We start from the raw sequence: 16,049 nt of genomic DNA, 5'->3' as shown, positions 1-16,049 counted from the left end.
CTCAGCTGCAAATTTAAATGATAAGTGAAGACCTGTACAAAATCAAAATATTTTTACCTTTTCTTTTTTGTTTGAATCCTTTAGATGTAAAAAAGCTTAAAGATGTGGAGTACCTGGGGACTGTAGCGAGTATGCACCTTAATTCTGATTATGCTGCTGCTCTCTTTGAGGGTAAAGTCCAGTTGCATATGGTAAGAGCTCTGGCAATTTGGATTGCTGAACTAATGAGTTGATCTAAGTTGAACAAGTTAATATAATTTTAAAAATGAGATAAAATGGAATGATCTTTAGTTAATGGAGATAAAAATTAAAAATTCTTCAGAATTGTTTTGCTGGCTAACTAAAATATAAAGCTGAGTTTCTGTAGATTTCAGAAATACAACCTAGTCTAGAAAAGGTGACGAAAACGTTTTCTTGTCAGATGTTTAACAGTTTTATTTTAAAGCTCTCTGGGAATCTGCCAGAAGCAGATGCTGGGTTTTTAAGGGATGCAAGTTTTTTTTCATCTCACTTCTTTACAGTTTGATACAGGCAACACTATGATACCTTATTGTTAACAGTGGAGTTTTTCAGTTCATTCTGTTCTTTATATTTAGATAGAAAGTGAAGATTTGGGTGCTCAGGAAGAACGAGAAACACGACTTTTCCCAGCAGATGATGATAAATACCGTATTTTGTGCCATGCTTTAACTAGTGACTTCCTCCTATATGGTACAGATGTGAGTATTACTTCTGTTTTTAAAGATTTTTTTAAATTGAATGTATTTCTATCTGAATTATTTGGATTAATACTCGTGTTTTTAGCAAAAAAAACCCTACATCTGTGAACTTTAGAGTAGATTATTTTCTATGAAAAACTTTCAGCAAATACAGTCAAAATTGGATCCAGCTTCTTAACTGTTGCATTTATATGACATGCTTTGGCAGGAAGGTGAAGTTTTGCTTTTACTAGTGTTTGTTGCAAAACACTGATTTTAATAGCAGAATTTAATTCTGTTGCATTAATGAGAGGGCTGGCAATCAAAAAGTCTTCCAGATATAAGAAAAAAACATAGCACTTGGCTTTCAAATTTGTTGATTTAGGTGACGATGTGATAAATGTGGACAAAAATTACTAAGGTAAACAAGTGTGATAGCATAAATAGAAGTCTTGACTTACTACTGAAGCTTTTGTCCAAAGAGAATTTTTTTAAATGGATTTTTCTGGAGATTTTCCTGTGCATGAGGGGTAGTTCCTTTCCTTTTAATATTTTCTGGCACTGGGAATACAGGGTACATTTGGTATTGTAGTATTGTACTCCTTGTGATATCAACTGATGTACTGACCTTCCAGAGGAAAAGCCAGAACAACTATTTCTGGTTTTATCACTGGTTTAATAACTTGAGTGGTTTTGCAGCAGTTGAGGCCTTTCCCACCTCCTCAGTACGTAAACTGGTACTGGTAAATTTGGGGTACTAAATTTGCAACCGATCGTTTTGATGTGTGCAACTTTTACAGTTGATGTCAAAAGCTACCTTTTCAATCAGTGTGACACTGAAATATAGCTTCGATCAGAAATCAGTTTGATTGCTTTTCTCGCCTGAATTAGGTACATCTGTTCTTAAGAATGTGTGGTTCTTCTTTGGAGGCAAATTTTTCAGCTTTGTTTGAAGGTTAAGCTTCTCTCAGCAATGAGACAGGCATTTCCCATGTTTAGAGAACTGCACATTAAATACAGTTTGTCTCCACAAAGCAGAGTGAGATAAATGTCAAAACAAACAGAGAACCGCTCAAACCTCCCAACTCCTTTCTCCATCCCCCCGAAGCCTCAGGTTTTCCTATCCTGCCCAAAACAGGCTGTGAATGAAGAAGGAAGCAAAAAAATTCACTTGGAAGTACTTTTTTTAAACACTCAGTACTCTAAGATGGGAGAAAGTACAACCAGATTAATTAACTACTTGCCACTTACTGATGTCATTATTAAGATTTTATATTCTTTCTCGTTAGACTGGAGTTATTCGTTATTTCTACATTGAAGACTGGCAATATGTGAATGAATATCGGCATCCTGTCAGTGTGAGAAAGATTTTTCCAGATCCCAATGGAACCAGAATGGCTTTCATAGATGACAAAAGTGATGGCTTTGTCTATTGTCCAGTAAGTTAGTTTGGGATACCCGTACACTTATGTTTACAAGCATGTTCTTTAACTATATAGTGTTTTTAATAGAGAATGGAGAAGATTATGTCACACCAGCACATAGGCAGATAGAAGCAATTGGCAAGGAGACTGGAGGATAACTTAATAAGGAAATAAAATCTGTCATATTAGATCAGGACAATTTCATTATACTGAGTTTCTGATTGGTAGTTTTCAAAAATGTATGTGTTGGTGTATTTAAATACAGATAATTTAGGCCATCAACAAGCATTGCCAGTTTCACTGCCTCTCCCCATACCTTTTTTTAAGAATAGTAAATATCATTTATATAATGTGCATTTTCTCCACTTCTGAATTAAACTTTTTGTTACTCAGAATCACTGCTTATAAGAAACTTTTTCTAAATACAGTTCTCATATTTCTCCACTATTTATATTATTTTTAAAGTTTTTAATCATAACTGGGATGAATATTTAGTTTATCTCCTTAGTCACTTGGTAGTAATTTTACTTTTGCATTATATGTAGGTAAATGATAGAGTATATGAGATTCCAGATTTCTCACCAACTATTAAAGGAATCCTGTGGGAAAACTGGCCAATGGATGCAGGTGTTTTTGTTGCTTTTGATGACGATAAAGTGTACACTTACGTTTTTCATAAGGATGCCATTCAAGGTACTGTAAATTCTTTAAAAAAGTTATTTACTGTTTTAGTTAATAAAGTAAAACATGTTCTGAATCTTCAGTTTTCTTAAATAAAATGCATACAAAAATAAATAGTACTACAGAAGTTTTGAAGTGCAGCTGATGGATAGAAGACAAGTTGCTTTGTAGGTTTCTCTGTAAAGCTCCAACAAGGCATTTTGATCTTAACTCCCTAAGCTTCTTGCTATTGTAATATTTCATCTGAAAGTTACACATTGTGCTTCAGTTGTATTTTGAAATGTTCCCGAGAAAAATCTTAGGATCAGGGTGACAAAACCTGTATTCATTTACAGTGTTAACTAAAATTGATTGTAATCATAGCAGTTTCTGTATTTGTGACAGAGAAACATTTAGAAATTTCCCTACAAACATTTGGAAAAGGACCCTTTTTAGAAGGTTTAGAAGAGTTAAGTCCTGTATTTTACTGAAAAATATCCACTGTAGAGTCACTGGTTACTGCCAGAATTAGAGACCTTGAATTAATGCCCTGCAAATATACGTGGTTTCAGCTGTGACTGCTTGCTACACTTTCTACCATGTAGTGATTTTCACATGATGTCTTCTTTTCTTCCTGATCTTTGAATCTAGGATCAAAGATTATTTTGGCAGGTGGCACAGAAGTCCCCTATTCCCATAAACCTTTGTTGTTGTATAATGGAGAAATAACTTGTCAGACTCAGAGTGGGAAAACAAACAATATCTATCTAAGTACTCACTGTTTCCTTGGCAATTTGAAAGACTTTGGACCTAATAAGCTGAGACAGATGCTTACTCAGACTCTAATGCTGAAAAGGTACATCTACATTTTAATTATATTCTGTAAATTGTTTTCTTCTGTTCTTAAGCTCAATACAGAGTATCCTGGTGATTTAAAAATGTCCTTCTGAATGCTGATAGATTGATCTGTGAGTCCACACAGCTGTCGATGGAGACCAAGCAAAATAAGTGACCCAGTGGTGTTTTATTTGTTTTTCCACTATCAAGTAAAAGCTAAAGCAATTTTTTTCAAGACTGATTCGGGGTTATATGGTGGTGGCTCTTCCAAAACTGGCTGAAGGTGCTTCTTGCATACTCCCACTGTAATGAGGCAATGCAAAAACAGTATAATGGAAAGAATGCCAGAGTAGGGAAAGCAGATGGTTTCCTGAAAAAGTGTGGTAGAAACAGGGGTAGAACTGTAAGGTACACATGTATATTTTTCCTTTACACATGTATATTTTTCCTTTCTTCCTGATACATCTCTCTCTCTCCATGACTTAGAAGTAAATGTTTTTTATTTTTTCTGTAACATAAGAGAAAAAAGTGTTGAGAGGGAGTTTTAGGTATAAGTAATACCTAACATTAAAATAGTTCTAAATGGCTTTTACCTTCTATAGGTTTTCTGAAGCATGGGAGCTGTGCAGACTTCTGAATGACCAATCTTGTTGGAATGAGCTGGCCGAAGCTTGCTTACATCATATGGAGGTGGATTTTGCAATACGTGTTTATCGGACATCTGGTAATGCTGGGATGGTGATGTCACTAGAGCAAATAAAGGTAAAATGTAACGTCTCTTTTAAATAGGAAATACAGTGATTTAATTCTTCTTTAAGAATTGCTGGATCCTTAGTTTTTGGGGAGAAGTTGTTTTTTTTTTCAAATAGAAGGTGAGTTGTTTTCAAGGAATAGAAAGGATAAAGTGTCCAAACTACATGCCTCTTGCTTGGTTTTCTCTTGAAGTGGTTGTAGTCTCTACTGGAATGCACAACATTTCTTTCTGCATTTGTTTGAGAGCAGCAGAATATATTCATGTCTCAGGCATTCAGAGGCTCTAATTTCCTATGGTAATTTTTCAGAAAATGTTGCAGACTGTTGTTATTATTTAAAAAAATCCTAACCAAAACCAGATTACAATTATGCATCTAAAACTGAAATAGTACCTTAAAATTATACTTCTGCAAATTGCTGATTTTAGACAGTGTTACCCTAGTGACTCTGAGCTACAATAAGAAAGTGAGGGCTTTTTCTGGTTTATAGAATCCAATACACGTGGTTGTAAAATGTAAGGATATTGTTTTTACTGTGTTTCTGAGATTATGTTACTTACTTATATAATATTTATTTTCTTTTGGACTAATTCTGCAACTATTATGTCTTTCTACAGGGAATAGAAGACCATAACCTTTTAGCAGGACATCTTGCAATGTTTACTGGTGATTTTAATCTGGCTCAGGATTTATATCTGGCATCCTCCTGTCCTATTGCTGCTCTTGAGGTAATCATTTAAGATATGTATATTTTCTGCTCTTTTCATTTCCAGATTAATGTTGTAATATTTTACCTTTTGATAATTTTGCCCTTTTATGGTTTTGTTCTTGCCATTGTGTGACTAGAATTATAGAATATCCTGAGCTGGAAGGGACCCACAAGGATCATCAAGTTCAACCCTTAGCCCTGCACGGGACCATCCTCATGAGTCACACCATCTGCCTGAGAGTATGATCAAAGTGCCTCTTGACCTCTGTCAGGCTTGGTGCTGTGACCAGTTCCCTGGGGAGCCTGTTCCAGTGCCCATCTGGGTGAAGAACCTTTTTCTAATATCCAACCTAAACTTCCCCTGACACAACTTCAGGCCATTCCCTCAGATCCTGCCACTGGTCACCACACAGAAGAGATCAGTGCCTGCCCCTCCTCTTCCCCTTACAAGGAAGTTGTAACTGCAATGAGGTCTCCCCTCAGCCTCTTCTCCGGGTTGAACAGACCAAGTGACCTCAGCCACTACTCATACAGCTTCCTCTCAAGGCCCTTCACCATCTTTCTTGCCCTCCTTTGGACAGTCTCTAATAGCTGAATACCTTTCTTATATTGTGGTGCCCAAAACTGCACACAATATTCAAGATGAGGCCACCCCAGTGCAGAGCAGAGCAGGACAATCCCCTCCCTGGACTGGCTGGCAGTGCTTTACCTGATGCCCCCTCAGGACATGTTTGGCCCTCCTGGCTGCCAGGACAGTGCTGAATCATATTCAACTTGCCATCAACCATGACCCCCAGGTCCCTTTTCAGGGCGTTGCTCTCCAGCATCTTGTTCCCCAGTTTGTATATATAACCAGGGTTGCCCCATCTCAGGTGCAGAATCCAGCACTTGCCCTTGTTAAACTTCTTACAGTTGGCAATTGCCCAGCCCTCTAACTTGTCAAGATCTCTCTGCAGGGCCTCCCTGCCTTCCAGGGAGTCAACAGTTCCTCCCAGTTTGGTATCATCGGTAAACTCACTTATTGTATCTTCGGGTCCCGCATCCGAGTCATTTATGAAGATGTTGAAGAGCACAGGGCACACGATGGAGCCCCGTGGAACCCCACTAGTGACAGGTCACCAGTCTGATGTTACCCCATTCACTGTTACCCTCTGTGCTCAACCCATGAGCCAGTTGCTCACCCACCACATGATGTGTTTATCCAGCTGTGTGCTGGACAGTTTGTCCAGAAGGATCCTGCGAGAGGCAATATTCAAAGCTTTACTGAAATCCAGAAAGATCGCTTCAACTGGCTTTCCTTAATAAACTAAGTGGGTTACTTTGTCATAAAAGGAAATTAGGTTTGTCAAGCAGGACTTTCCCCTAATGAAGCTGTGCTGTCTTTGACCAGTGACTGTGTTGTCTTTCCAGTGTTTTAAATAACTTCCAGAATAATCTTCTCTATAATTTTACCAGGCACTGAAGTGAGACTGACAGACCTGTAGTTTCCTGTAGGCCCTTGTCCTAACAGACATTCTTTTGGATGAATGTCTCTCAGATTGTCTGAATCTTTCTTGAATATTAACTCAATATTTGTATTTAGAATAATTTAAATTTCATAGTAGAATTCTGAATTTGCTACTTGCATCAGAAAATGTTACTGTTCTTTGTTAATAGATGCGAAAAGACTTGCAGCACTGGGACAGTGCACTTCAGCTGGCTAAGCGTTTGGCCCCAGACCAAATCCCTTTCATATCAAAGGAATATGCAATGCAGCTTGAATTCATGTAAGTTCTGCTGTAAGGTTGCAGTATAAGAATATTAAACCAAGGCTCATGCTCAGTAGAAGAACAGAGAATTCAGATGCTTCAGGTGACTGTATTGCTGAGAGGGGATTCTGTGAGGTCTTGCACCTATAGTATGAGGAGGAGGAGTTTTTCAAGGAATAGTTCATACTAGAGACATATGTTAGCAAATAGTAGTTACTTTTCATTAATTTCAGCATATCTGGGTTCCTCGCAACTGGTAGATCCACTGTATAATATCATCTACTTAATAAATACTTTGTTGCAGACAAGTGCTTGGAAAACAGAGGAAGTCCAAATGATTTAGCACTTCTTACCTTGGACGAAAGCCTTGCCTTTTGCCTGCCTTTCCTTAAATACCCATTTGCCTTCATTTTTGAAATCTTTTATGTAGAGGTGTGTCAAATTTCAAGGTTGCCAGTCCCTGAAAGACAGAAGGTATTAACCATTTGCCATGATTTTAAAGTCTATTTTAGAGTTAATTTTTCCCAAATAAAACTATTCTGTTTAATATCTAAACCAGAAGGAAAAAGTCTTACCTATTAATAGTTTTCAGACAGTTCATTCCCTCTGGCAGTGCCCCTGGCACTGAGAGAGGACACTTGGTCACAGAAAGGAGGGAATGGAGGCAATGCAACCATCTGTAACTTGTGTTCTGAATATATTCCAGGAAAAAAATCACCTTTGTTTTTATGTTGCAAAATTTCTAAATAATTTAATAGGTTAGTTTCATTTTTCTTCCAGAAGAATGTGGAAGAAGAGATGAGACTATTGAGGTGTATTGTGCAGATAGATTCTTTGCCTGTCTTTCAAGAGAGATGTATTGGTCTCAGTACAGTGGAATTGAGAGATGGAATGCTTCTTTGACTAAGAGCTTGATAAAGTCCACAGGAAGTGTCATGTGTAACTGTCCATCTCTCACATACTTCACATCCTTCTGTGGAGTCATTATGTCTAAAGCGAGACAAATATGCCTAATCTGTGTAGAAGGAAGGTAACCATCTCTTCCTGTTAAAAATATTCTTCTGTATAACTTCCAGTTTTCTTTTAGGGGTGATTACGTTAATGCTCTGGCACATTATGAGAAGGGGATCACTGGAAACAATAAGGTAATTCCTTTTCTAGTAATTATAGCATTATACAGTCATAGTATACATTAAGTTGTCATATTTCAGACTCATTTCGATTCAAATTTTTTTTAAATTCAGCTCTAAATCTTTATGCCTATTCCTTTCAGGATAGTAGTCAGTACTTCTCTTATTTTTAATATACAGAACGATGCTTTCTCTGGGTATACAGTGGTTTTGCCATTGTAATTACATGGCATAACTAAACTTAGGTTTTTATAATTTGAACAGTTTCATAATAATGTACAAATGTCAGAGAAAATATTGGTGGGATTTTCCTTATTATATCAAAAGTCCTAATTATTCCTTTTGTCTTTTACGGGATTGTTATCTATATAAAGACAAACAGGTATTGTGTTAGAAAATAAACATATAGATCCTCCCTTATTTTGGCATTATTTCCCTTAATATTTACAAAATGTCTATTGTGAAGCAGCTTAAGTGATAATAGGGGATCATAATAGGGAAATGAAATCTCTGGATTCAAGCCATTTGGCTTTATGAAACATCAGCAGCCTTACGACCTTTTTAAAAAAAAAAAAGGAAATATCCTGCTTGTAGTTTCTCTTTTTTTCTACTGTTGGTTTTGGAGGAAAGAGGAAAGTAGCACTGAGCTGTCTGTAAAACAGAGTCTTCTCATGTATGCTTGGTCTGGACAGATCTCGTAAGCGCAATGTGACAATTAAAGACAAACCTTAAGATGAAAATTAAGCTGAAGTCTTCTAAATAAGTGAGAGCTGCAGCTAGGCAAGAATTTTAAGATAAAATTGATTTTATTAAGTCCGTGTTACATTTTGTTAGTTTGTTTCAATGCTTGGTTACTGTGGTTTTTGTGACCTGATATTTCTAATGTATTATCTATAGTTACTGCTTTTCATTTGATTGCCAGTACCAGGAACATGATGAAGCTTGCCTTGCTGGAGTGGCTCAAATGTCCATTCGAATGGGAGACATCCGTCGAGGGGTAAACCAGGCCATTAAACATCCCAGCAGGTCCTTAAAAAGAGACTGTGGAGCTATCCTGGAGAATATGAAGGTACTCAAAATTTGAGTTACTAAAGTTAAGAGTGAATATGGGAATTCATTAAGCTATTTATTTATAATCTTAATTGAGATTTTTTTTTTTTATGATTTCCAATATTGTAGCAATTTTCAGAAGCTGCTCAGCTGTATGAAAAGGGACAATATTATGACAAGGCAGCATCAGTATACATCCGGTGTAAAAACTGGTAAGTACAGGTTTCAGGGAAACATTATGTTTCAAAGGACTTGCTGTGGTACTTTTTGGAAAGGAGTGTTTCTCTGCGTGGCACAAATGCCTCATTATTTATGTTTCATTGATTTTGTTGTTCCCTCCCCCAAGTTTACAGGTTCTCTCAGAAGCTTATGTTGTTTTAAATATACTGTAAATGGGAGATAATCTTTTTTTCCTTTTTCTGTGTGTTATGCTTAAAGGTACCTGCAGTTCCGAGTCCTTTTTGGGTGCATGCATGTGCACACTGAATTTGGTAATTTTATTTGTGTATGTTACTTCATAAAATTTCTTCAGTTTTATAAAACACATAGCTGAGACTGAGTATTCACACAGTTGGAAATTATTCAAGTGGAGTCGGTATCATGAATAGCCAAAATTGCTGGCATTATGTTCAATACCCTTTAATTTTTTTTAAGGTAATTTGATTATTGTGAAGTCTCCAGTGGAAAAGTACAATTTGCTGAGAGCTTTAAGGGCTTAATTCTTGCCTAATTACATTTTATGGACTCCTGAGATTAAGAACTGATTGGAGCAGAGTTCAGGAAGACCCTTCCTCTTTTGTATGAGTGCTCTAAAGATTATGTTGGAATGTTATGTTCATTTATTTGAAAAATTAAAATTAATTTCAAGTTCTTATATCTCTAAAGTGCAGCTTTTTGAGAATATCAAAGTGCCTTCAAAGCTTTACATGCATTGCATTCAATAGTTTTTTAGCCTTTGTTTCAGTGTTGATGTAAATGTGACAGTTTTACTGGACAAAATTTAAAACCAAATATATTTATTAAATAACTTTCTAGGGCAAAGGTTGGTGAACTTCTTCCTCACGTTTCATCTCCAAAGATTCACCTACAATATGCAAAGGCCAAAGAAGCAGATGGCAGGTATTTTTGAATGCTCTTTTTTTAGTATAAAACATGTTGGTTTATGATTGTTGTTCTTATTATTATTATACATTAGTCTTTTTGTAAAATAAAGTTAAACACAGGCTGAAAATTTTGCATAGAATAGCTTTGTGAAAATGGATTCTAAAATACATAAACTTAAGTTGTTGTAGGAAGATTTGAAACATAAAGACCTTCCAGAGTATCGGAGGTGTATTTCTAATTGATTGTTTTCCTGTCAAAGCATTAATATATTTTTAACAAAAATCATTGAAGGTTTTAAAGTACTGCACCTTATGCAGTATTCCACTTAGCAGAGCGTTCAAGTTCAGTGGGTTTCTAATGACTCCTTACCTGTGGTTTTTAAAGGTCACTCAAAGGGAGAATAATCATGAAGGAAATTTTTTCATTCTAGAACCAAATTACTGTTACATCTTAATGGCTGCACTTGCAAAATGTTGAAAAATGTGAAGTTACTAGCTGAAGTGAAGGCCCCAAATAGGTTATATTTAATCACAAAATGTAGTTTCTACTAGTCCTTACCTGTAAGTAAATGTGCTTCAGAATAATACTTTATAATATGAAACAGCACCAAAACTAAATGTTTGCATTGATAAGACTAGAAAATACTGTTTGTGTCAATTGAGTAGTGGGAGAATGACAAATTTTTTGATCTTTTCTACAGATCAGGAAAGAGGCTTTATTTTTAAAATTGTAGAATTAGTGATCATGTTTGGTTTTTATTGTTCTCTCACTCCCAAGTGATTTCATATGGAACAGATGATGTTTGCTGATGGAACAGATGAACTGCTTTTAATAAAGGGATGCTGGCAGAGTAGGTCAAAAATAGTGTTGTGGTAGACATTTTTCTGTTGCCTCTGCTTTTTGTTCTCCCAAGGGAAAATTAAATAGAGACCAAAAAAGCCATTGTAAATGCAGAACAAAGCTATTACATGCAAACTGAAAGGAAGGTGTCACAGAGTAATCTTGCAGAAATAAAATACTGTATGCTTCTTTCACACTGTATTATAAAGAGTTATTTAAAAGTTAGAAAAACTGATATGGAACCATTATTTTGCAGGTACAAGGAAGCTGTGATAGCTTATGAACAAGCAAAACAGTGGGATAGTGTAATTCGACTATATTTGGATCACCTTAATAATCCTGAAAAGGCTGTTAATATTGTGAGGGAAACACAGTCTCTTGAAGGAGCAAAGATGGTGGCCAGGTAACAATCATATTATGCAGGTTAAAAAAAAAAGGGTGAAAGAGGGCATACCTATGGGAATTTTGTGAGGCTTGCTAAAATGTTAGACTATGGTTATTGGTACTTGGCCAGACTATATATTTCAGTGCATTGATTTGAGTTCTCTAAGATTTGGACAGCTAAACGGGTACTGGGGTTTTTTTCTTAACTTTCTAATAAAAATTATATTAACCTGAAGCAATAAGTTTAAACAGTAATAAAAATTGACGTATGGTATTATTTATACTAAAGTAGTTTTAGTAACCTAGTTAAAACAATTAAGGTCTAAACAATTTAATAAAAATCAAGATACAAAATTAATTAGAAATGTATCATATTTGTATGCCACAAAATATACCATATTCCTAAAACATTTGGTGTGTTCATTATGCTAATTAGTACTAAGGTGTTAATTTGTTATTCTGATTAGATTCTTTCTGCAGCTTGGTGACTATGGTTCTGCCATCCAGTTCCTGGTCATGTCCAAGTGTAATAATGAAGCTTTCACATTAGCTCAACAACACAACAAAATGGAGATTTATGCTGATATCATCAGTGAGTGTTCTGGGTTCATATTTTGCTTGCATTATGTTTTGCTGTTCTTTGAATTGATTTGAACCAATTAGAAATCATAAGTCAAGGGATGTGAAGATTTGTTTCCCAGCCTTTTCCATTTCCAGTCATCATGGCCAGATTTGACAACCGGTGTACTTCAGTCTTAGAAACCAGAATTTCCTTTCAACTTAGGTACCTCCCTTGGTCTTCAGTCTGGGTTGTTTTCAAATCTTTCTTGTGCTACAGCCTTTTTTTGTTTATCCATAGAGGTAAAACATTTGTCTTGACTATTGTGTCCTTTGAGGAATCCCTTTCTTTGACCTTGATACAAAACTGGGCGTTTTAGTGGTGCATTTCTTGATTTTTGTCCCCTTTCCGTTTTCTCATGATTCCAGCTCTTTTCCTACTTGTATATGTCACTTCTCTTTCCTTTTTTTCCTTTTAAGGCCCTTCATGGCCTCCTCTTGTCTCAGTGACAGGCAAAAAGGAGACTTTACTGAGAAGCTGACTTTTATCTCAGACCATCGAGTCAGTCAGTGTCCAGCTTGTCAATTTGCACTAAATTTTATGGGTTTCATTTGTGTCAGGCACCATTCTTTGTGGAAACACTCCCACATATGTATCTACCAAATTATCTCATATTTTCAATTAATCTCTTCCTTTAAGAAATGAATTCTTGTTATGAAGATTATAAAAACTTGGCAGCAGCCAGCTTGGCAGCTGCTTGTCAAGGTGGCCACTATTTTTCTGCTGTTCATATGCTTTTGTCTTTCTCTCACGTCCAAAATAGGATGTCTCAAATTGTAACCTAAATGGGTAGAAAAAGGGTTTAAAACTAACTTTGGGGTAGGGGCTGTCTTTGTTTTACATGTGTACAGTATAATGGAGTCTTGGTTAGAAGATTTAGGTAGTATTATTCCCTGCAACCATATGGTTACATTGGTCCTAAAAGTCTTGCTTTGTGCAATACAAATATTCTTCCCTCTTCTTAAACTGTGAAAGCAATTCAGGTGATAATCTCATAGTCACTTGCTCTGTTTTACTGTTGCCAAGGCATGATGGAAAAATTCATTATTAGATCATAGTTATGTCATTTTATTATAACTTTTTACTAGAGCATGTACTGACAGGACAAGGGGGTATGGTTTTAAGCTGAAAGAGAATAGGTTTAGATTAGATATTAGGAAAAATTTCTTTACTTTGAGGGTGGTGAGGCACTGGAATAGGCTGCCCAGAGAGGCTGTGGATGACCTATCCCTGGAAGTGTTCAAGGCCGGGTTGGATGGGGTTCTGAGCAACCCGGTCTAGTTGACAGTGTCCCTGCCCATTGCAGGGAGTTCAAACTAGATGATCTTTAAGATCCCTTTCAACCCAAATCATTCTATGACTCTATGAAAAACAGAAATCCCATCATGATGTAAAACCTGGGAAAACAATTATTTCACTGCATTATTAGCTCCTGATTTCTGACGTTTAGTCTGATTAAATAGGAAGAAATGTATAGGACATAATTTGAGTCTGTCTGGCTTTGGTTTTCTTTGAATGTCAGTAGGAAAAAAAAAGTAGGAGTTTGTTCCTTCACTAGGGCCTTTATCTTACTTAATAAGAATACCCTGCTATTACTGTGATCTCTCTGTTGCAGGTTCTGAAAGTACTAGCAATGAAGATTATCAGAGCATTGCACTATATTTTGAAGCAGAAAAGAAACATTTTCAGGCGGGAAAATTTTTCTTGCTGTGTGGTCAATATGGACGGGTCAGTACTTAAAGAATAAAATAGTGGAAGTTAAATGTTCATAGAAACTGTTTAAAATACAATACTTCAAAATCAGAAAAGTCATAGTAAATTTTAAATGCCTTAACTGATGACATACTGAAATTTTTTAAAGTGTAAAATCCATAAGCAAACTATTTATATTTACAATTATCTAGATTGTATTCTGTGAATTATACACTGCTATGCACATAACCTTTTCATAGCAGTAGAAGGTCCAGGTAGATCAGTGATATACTATTGTCAGCATATCTCAAAATGATCCACAGCAGTAGAATTTATTTGCATTTTATTGCTTGGACCAGCAGAGACTTGGTTGCCAAGTAATTAATTCATTTAATACTATAGCATTCCTTAACTGAAAGCTTTGTTTTTTAAAAGAAAATATGTTAATTGTAGTATGTTGATTGACATACATCCTTTTGATCATGTACAAATCAATGAACTGATGCTTATTAAACATTTGGCTTTTGCATATTGAATACATACCAAAAAAATATGATTTATTTTTGCAAATTACAGCCACTGTAGGTGACAACTCCTTCAACTGGGGTGTAGGGGGGTCCAGTGCACATTAATCTTTACTTTCTTCTCACCATATTGCTGTGAACATCTTTCACAGTTGGTGAAGCTGTGCACCAGAATTTGGCAAAGACTCAACTGTTTCTTGCAGGAGTATCTGTAAGAGCAGCTGCTACTTCTGTAGTGGAGATAAGCATTTAGTTTGCTACTTGTCTGTCAAAATGAAGAGATAAAAATTAGTGAAAAGCTAATTTCATGTGTCTCAGTTTTAACTTTTCTTCTGTATCATTTTAGGCATTAAGGCACTTTATGAAAAGTCCAAGCACAGAAGATAACTTGGCTATAGAAATGGCAATTGAAACAGTAAGCAACTTTGATAAAACAAAAATTCTTCATCTCTTCAAGAAGTTTACCTTTAGTATTGTGGCATTTGCCTAGCATCAGTGTGTGTATTTGAACAGAATTCAAATAGAAGGAAAACTGTATCAGTAAAGATGATATCTAAACATATCTAAAAATCCCAACATAACACATTATAAAATAAATATGAACTACTCCATGTCAAAACTGATGAACCAAAGAATCATCCGGCTTGAACACACAGAACTAAAAAAATTAATGTTCTAAATCTATCTAGTTTCAGTGTCTTACAGAAAGCCTCTTTATGAGTAAGTTATTTTTCCTTCTTCTGTCATGATTTCTTCTGTCTTTATTTAACAGGTGGGACGGGCAAAAGATGAAGCCCTAACAAATCAGCTGATTGACTATCTTATGGGAGAGAGTGATGGCATGCCCCAGGTATTGTATTTTTATCAGTGCTGTTGTGTCACGTTGCTATGCTACAAGGTATTTTGACCTTACTTTGTCCTAAAATTTTTGGTAGACACAGACTGTGCTTTAGCTTGGTTTCACTAAGGAGCAAGACGTGGATGATCACTTTGCAAGTCATTCACCCAGTAACTTCAGTTTCAGAAATAGAGAAAGGAAGTAACTATCTTAGATAGTTTAGTCATCTGTATGAAAACAGGTAGTGGGACAGAGGCAGTCCAAATTAATGCTCCTGCTGAGGGTAAGAGACAAAACTTAGCTGTTTGTTCATGCTGGTTTGCCAGCTGGCTGTTGCCTTTCACAGATGGACAGACAGCATGCGTATGTCTGGAGACCAGCTACAGCACTGATCTCTTCCTGTGGTATGAGAATTGGTTGAACTGTTGCAGTGGAACAAAATAAGGTACTAAATAGGAGATGAAGGTCAAAAACCTGAAGTTGGCCAGGCTACATTTGTTCTTGTGTTCACACATAAGGCAGAAAAGGGTGTTGGACAGATTTTCAAAATTAGCAGCTTCCTGTTGATTTCCGAAGTGATTAATGACCATGTATTCACAAGCTTAGCCAAAAGCAACTCCAAAATAGTCTTCCTTTTTGGATTTCTTATTATGTAATAGTATTTAGTTTAAAGGTTGAATTGATTATTCATAGAGTCAGTTTCATCTCCAGATACAGGCTGTACTTCTGTAAACTAAAGCACAGAGTTTCTGCTCTAGGCTGAAGAGTAAAATTACATCTTTAATTTATTATAGAAAATTAGAAAAAACAAGAGGCATATTTGAAGATTTTTGGTGACAGACCTTCCTAAATTTTATTAATAGTAGAATAAAGTACTGTACTGATTTTTATGTTTTCACTCATTATTGTTACAGAAAATCTTCTTTGGACACTTAGAACCTTACATTCTTTTTCTTTTATACTATTTATGAGATGAGGTATGAGGTGCTCTGTGCTATGAGACTTTTTAATTTCATGTGATCAATTAATAAAATTTAGGA

At 35.9% G+C, this 16,049-nt stretch overlaps 1 protein-coding gene across 3 annotated transcripts in view; it reads left to right on the top strand.

Annotated features, from left to right (window-relative positions):
- Positions 1-16,049, top strand: part of WDR19 (WD repeat domain 19) — a 42,927-nt gene that overhangs the window by 13,715 nt on the left and 13,163 nt on the right. For 2 of the 3 annotated variants that reach the window (XM_064653013.1, XM_064653012.1), the window contains exons 13-29: positions 85-191; positions 597-719; positions 1,988-2,137; positions 2,668-2,815; positions 3,434-3,638; positions 4,222-4,381; positions 4,989-5,099; positions 6,737-6,846; positions 7,905-7,973; positions 8,856-9,027; positions 9,138-9,220; positions 10,044-10,127; positions 11,209-11,355; positions 11,804-11,928; positions 13,571-13,683; positions 14,518-14,586; positions 14,944-15,021. In XM_064653013.1, the coding sequence (XP_064509083.1) occupies positions 85-191; positions 597-719; positions 1,988-2,137; positions 2,668-2,815; positions 3,434-3,638; positions 4,222-4,381; positions 4,989-5,099; positions 6,737-6,846; positions 7,905-7,973; positions 8,856-9,027; positions 9,138-9,220; positions 10,044-10,127; positions 11,209-11,355; positions 11,804-11,928; positions 13,571-13,683; positions 14,518-14,586; positions 14,944-15,021 (2,054 nt within the window). The remainder of the gene's footprint in view (positions 1-84; positions 192-596; positions 720-1,987; positions 2,138-2,667; positions 2,816-3,433; positions 3,639-4,221; positions 4,382-4,988; positions 5,100-6,736; positions 6,847-7,904; positions 7,974-8,855; positions 9,028-9,137; positions 9,221-10,043; positions 10,128-11,208; positions 11,356-11,803; positions 11,929-13,570; positions 13,684-14,517; positions 14,587-14,943; positions 15,022-16,049) is intronic. The other variant, XM_064653014.1, reaches the window with a different exon arrangement.

This window comes from Pseudopipra pipra, chromosome 4, assembly GCF_036250125.1.
Source record: "Pseudopipra pipra isolate bDixPip1 chromosome 4, bDixPip1.hap1, whole genome shotgun sequence".
Classification (NCBI taxonomy): Eukaryota; Metazoa; Chordata; class Aves; order Passeriformes; family Pipridae; genus Pseudopipra; species Pseudopipra pipra.
Note: the sequence above shows the minus strand (reverse complement) of the source record. Positions and strands in the feature narration are given on the sequence as shown.